This window comes from Cyprinodon variegatus, unplaced genomic scaffold, assembly GCF_000732505.1.
Source record: "Cyprinodon variegatus isolate N-32 unplaced genomic scaffold, C_variegatus-1.0 Scaffold1150, whole genome shotgun sequence".
Classification (NCBI taxonomy): domain Eukaryota; kingdom Metazoa; phylum Chordata; class Actinopteri; order Cyprinodontiformes; family Cyprinodontidae; genus Cyprinodon; species Cyprinodon variegatus.
In genome coordinates, this window is record NW_015151603.1 from 222,481 (window position 1) to 227,753 (window position 5,273).

Consider the following 5,273-nt stretch of genomic DNA (forward strand, 5'->3'; position numbering starts at 1 on the left):
TTTTTTCTTAAAATAAGTGCTTTTTATCTTGAATTGAGGAGGTAAGTGAGACACTTTGCCAATGGAACAAGATAATTTACATTTAAAATAAGAAAACACAATTGCATTGTCTTATTTCAAGTGCATATCATCTAAAGTAAAAATACTAATTCCATTGGCAAATTATCTCATTTATCTACTCAAATGAAGAGTAAATGCAGTTAATTTAAGACATTTTTGCTCATTTTTAGATCGTTTTTCCAGTGTACTCCCTTTCTAAATTTCTGAATAGAACACTGCAGTTTATAGAAGATGAAATATTGAGAACTAATAGAAAATGTTTAAGTTTAAAAGAACAGCGGCCCATTTACAGATAAAAGCTGACAGCATTGAAAACTCCAGACCTGTTTGAACAGCAGTGAGCATAAAAACAGCAGCTGGGAGGAAGGATCTGCAGAGGCGCTGCTTTGTGCACAGAAGCTGCAACAGCTTCAGAGTGAAGGTATAGAATACTTGTCCATTTGGGGAGCAGTGGGCTGCTATTGTGCGGCGCCTGGGGAGCAATGTGGTGTTAAGGGTCTCAGGGAGTGGCAGTAGCAGTCTGTGGGAGGGGGGCTTGAACTCAGAACCTCTGGGATCCAATTGCAGTGCCCTAACCACTAGGCCACCACTCCCCCAGCTTCATGCATATTTATCCAGTTCCTCTCAGCTGCAGATGCTCCAACATGCAGCACCACAGAGGAAGGATGTAAGATATCGGCGAGCAAGTGGCTGGCTAGTTCAAGTGATTAGTCACCCGTCCTGCATAAGGGAGGCCTGGGTTTGTATCCCAGCTGTCCTTAGGCAGGACCCTTCATGCTAATGCCGCGTCGGGGAGAGGCAGCCTAGTGGTTGGAATCCTGAGCTTCTGAGTTCGAACCTTAGGATTCCATGGACTGCCAGTCTGGGTCCCTAGCAATGGACATTAACGGCGGGCGCCGCACAATGCAGAGAGTTAATTTCGTTGCTCTGTACTTGTCACAGTGTGTAATAAAAATCGATGGAGTTATTTTAGTCAAACAAGGCTGAAAACAGTCTGGGGGAACCCAACAAGTGCCTGAAGTTTAAAACTGACCATCCAGAGGGACTTTGGCAGCTAAAATGATTTTTTGTTGTTGTGTCTGTAGGTGCTGACCGGTTCATGGATGATGTGGCTCGTATGATTGGCTACCGGCCGTTTCCCTGGATGAAGTGGTGCTGGTCTTTCATAACTCCGTGTGTCTGCATGGTGAGTCCTTCACAGCTTTCTGTCCCTCCTTAGTTCCATTTAAGAGCTCTGCTAACCTGAGTCCTCTGACACTTCAGGGCATCTTCCTGTTTCACCTGGTGAACTACAAGCCTTTAACCTACAACAACGTGTACGTGTACCCGTGGTGGGGCGAGGCCATCGGCTGGTGTCTGGCTCTGTCTTCCATGCTCTGCATCCCCGTCAGTCTCCTCTACAAGCTCTTCCGAGCTAAAGGAACCTTCAGAGAGGTCAGCCGCCGACCTCGCTAACAGCTCAGGGTCCTGTTGGACACGTGTTCATGAACGCCAACTGTTCTGGAATCAATTGGACAAAGTTAAAGTCAATCTGGCAGCAGATTCAGTCTGTCAAACTGGATTAAAACCTCTTCTGTAGATGTTCCGATCTAGATGTTCTGATCTAGATGTTCTGATCTAGATGTTCTGATCTGGATGTTCTGATCTAGATGTTCCGATCTAGATGTTCTGATCTGGATGTTCTGATCTAGATGTTCTGATCTAGCTGCTGTGATCTGGATGTTCTGATCTAGTTGTTCTGATCTAGATGTTCTGATCTGGATGTTCTGATCTAGATGTTCTGATCTAGCTGCTGTGATCTAGATGTTCTGATCTAGATGTTCCGATCTAGATGCTCTGATCTGGTTGTTCTGATCTAGATGTTCTGATCTGGATGTTCTGATCTAGATGTTCCGATCTAGATGTTCTGATCTGGATGTTCTGATCTAGATGATTTTATCTGGATGTTCTGATCTAGATGATTTTATCTTGATATTCTGATCTAGATATTCTGATCTAGATGTTCTGATCTTTGTCATGAATTAAAATGCACAGGAAGTTTTTGGAGGTTTGTCTGAAGTTTCCAGGGTTCTAACATTCTGATAAAGTTGCCCCTGTGTGTTTCAGCGCTGGGCCCACCTGACCAACCCTGTGTGGGGGCCCCACCACCTGGAGTACATGGCCCCTGACATCAAGTCCCTGAGTTCGCTGAGCCCCGGCTCCGATGACAACAAGGTCATCATCTTCGAGAGCGTCATGTAGACCAGACTCCGCCCATCCCACTGAGACAAGATGGCCGACCTGCATCTCCACCTTCGCCTCCTGTTCCAGGCATCTTAAATCAGCTGGACTCTGATTGGTCACCATAGCAACCATAGCTTTACACTCCCCTCTCCCAGATTCCTCTGGGATCGCTGCTGAAAGTTCTGCGTCTGTCCGGACTCCGTCTGCCTGTGAGGGTGACGGGTTCAGTTCAGTCTTGGGTCGGATGGTCGGCCGGGTCAAACCAGAACCCGATAAACAGTCATGATGGACTCTCTGTCCGCGGGATCCTCCGGTATCAGATCCTTCAGCGGGCAGAGTTTGGATCATTGCTGATTGTCGGGACAGACAGAGTTCTAGACAAACGCCTCGACTGAATCCCCCCAACGTTCGTCAGCGGTCCAGTCCAGAGCTCAGACACCAGAACTGGGTTTGGAAAAGTTTTAGTTTTTTTCTGGTGTTTGGCTGCAGGACCGAAGCAGAAACCTCCTGAACCGCCCCTGAATGCACCACGCCGGCTGAAAGCGGACCTGCGTGTCAGGGAGCGCCGCTCGCTTCCCGTCGAACAGCTGATCCCAGAACAGATACCGGACCAGAACCAACGATGTGATAAGATAACTTTTTTGTACTTTTTGTTTGAAGCTTGTTGGTCCTACAAAATATTTTCTATATTTTTTTTTTTTACCCAACAAATTTTTTTCCATTGATTTATTTTTGATAGTAAATACATGAAAACAAGCAGAAGATCCAAAATCTTCTATTAGCTTAAAGGAGGGGTCACCAACGTGCTGCCCACGGGCACCAAGGGGCCCCTGGGGGCCACGTATGGTGACCTCAGCGTCTTCTGAAAAAAGCACAACTCACTAATGAGCTAAGTTTGAAGTTTTGTATTATTTTCCTGGTCTTCTTTTTTGGATTTATAGAGATTTCAAAATGACAAAATCTGAAAGAAAATTACAGACTGAAGGAAACATTAAAAATAAGTTGATTATGCATGAAGTTCATCATCTCAGGAGGTTCTGGTCTGGGATCCGATCGGGTCAGATGTTCTACTGTATTACTGCCTATCCTCGTTTATTTGGAGTGCCAAAAGGTTGATGTCCGTCCTGATCTGAGAACAGGGTTGCAGGCTGCCAATGATCCTTTCGGACTCTGCCTCATCGACCCTCCGGTCCTCTCCTCGACCCCGCCTCTGTCGGTTCTGCTCAGGTTTTGTTCCCTTTCAAAAACGGTTCTGTTCATCAGAACCAGAAACGTTTCAGACGACGATTCTCTGCTTTTCAGGCAGAGGTCCTCTGCAGCCCCAGAATAAGAACCGTTTAGGTCCGAACGTTGCTGAGCTGCAGCCGGAGGGGCGGGGACATCCGATGAGAGCCGGAAGACTCGATGCGCCGCCAAGTGTTGCCTTAAGTCGCTGTCTTAACCTCTCAGAGCCGAAACCATCGTCTAGCCAAAGTCTGAGCACCCTACGGGACGTCCTGTGCAAAGTCGGCAGCCTGTCTACAACTCTGTCTCCTAGCAACCACTTAGCATCCCGCCATCAGTGGGAAAAACATGGGTTAGAATGTAGGGAAACCACATCCGTTTGCACATTGCTGTGAAATAATCTCGCTCGCACTTTCAAAAGAATTAATAGAAGAAATCCTTTTTTTTAATTTATTTTCTACAGGCTTTTATTTTGCTGATAGATATAAAAAAAAAATCTATATATTGATTACCTTTGGTAAGCTATATTTGATGCAGTATTTTACTGGAGTGATGATGATGATGATGATGATGATGATGATGATGATGATGATGATGATGATGATGTTTGATCACTTTCATTTGGCAAACACCAGCAATGCTTCATCCAACCCTTTCAGGCCTACCTCATTTCCCATTTGGATTTTCAAAATAAAACACCCCTCATCTCTTTTTATGCAAACGCTATCGGCAGCTGTCGGATCAGTTTTTCTGTTCTGACAGATTTCTTTAATCCGATGCTGCCCCGCCTTCTGGTCGCTGTCCGATCGACTGGTGTGAGCAAATCGTAAAGGCCGGTGCTTTTATTCTGGCGGGTTCGCTGCAATGAAAGTTTGGGGAAACAATTTGTCCTTTTATTAGAATGTTCCAAGTGCTAAAGTGTTTTTAGAGTTTTAGCTTCCAAAAGATTTTCTGTGTTTTCTCCCTCCGACTTCCCAAGGCTCACCTTCTTAAAAAAAAGTATTTATTCTTTGTGATGTTGGGTTAGTTTTCACTCCAAGAAAGTTAAAAATCAATCCACTGGACTTTGTTTCCAAGTTTGAAGACGTTTCTCTTCCATCCAGGAAGATTTTTCAATTCAAATTGTCAGAAATAGCGTTTAGTTCCAGGTTTTATACAGCTGTTCTTTCGGTTCAATTTACATGTTTTCAAAGCCAAAACAAGGCTTTATTTTTACAACCTTTTCGCAATGACTATGACCTGGATGACTGAGAATCTTCACCAGCGTTAGTTTTCACTCTGTGGCAGAATTTAGTCAGAGACCGAAACAGTCTAACAGCGCTGCTTAAAGTGGCTCAATCTCCTCTGAATGATACCTGGAGCAGTAAAACAATTAAAATGACGCGGAAAAGGCTCCAGCTACTCAATAATCGGTCCAAAGCCAAATCTGGCTTCATCGTGATACTGAAGTGTAGATTTGATGCAAGTTTGATGGTTAAAAGATAAAAAGTTTGTGGATGAAGCACAGACCTCTACTTCCAAGTCAAAACCATTAGTGAACTAATTGATTATCATTTTATTAAACAATCATTTTTACTGATCCTACTAAAAGTAGTTATTATAGAATAATTAACTGAAACATGGAGGTGTTTGGCTTCCAGCATGGTTGATCTGATCAACCAAATAACACTTTCATTGTAAACGTGATTGGAAATTCTGATTGAGATTTTTTTAAATCCTGAGAGATCAGAGATGATCTGAGGCAGTACATTTATAATTCAAATTCT

At 44.1% G+C, this 5,273-nt stretch overlaps 1 protein-coding gene across 1 annotated transcript in view; it reads left to right on the top strand.

The window, feature by feature from the left end:
• The window catches only part of LOC107101778 (sodium- and chloride-dependent creatine transporter 1-like), a 65,932-nt gene extending 60,665 nt beyond the window's left edge, over positions 1 to 5,267 (top strand). Inside the window, 3 exon segments of the mRNA XM_015400825.1 lie at positions 1,146 to 1,246; positions 1,324 to 1,494; positions 2,167 to 5,267. Of these exon segments, the coding sequence (XP_015256311.1) occupies positions 1,146 to 1,246; positions 1,324 to 1,494; positions 2,167 to 2,301 (407 nt within the window). The 3' untranslated portion in view covers positions 2,302 to 5,267.
• The last annotated feature ends 6 nt before the right edge of the window (positions 5,268 to 5,273 follow it).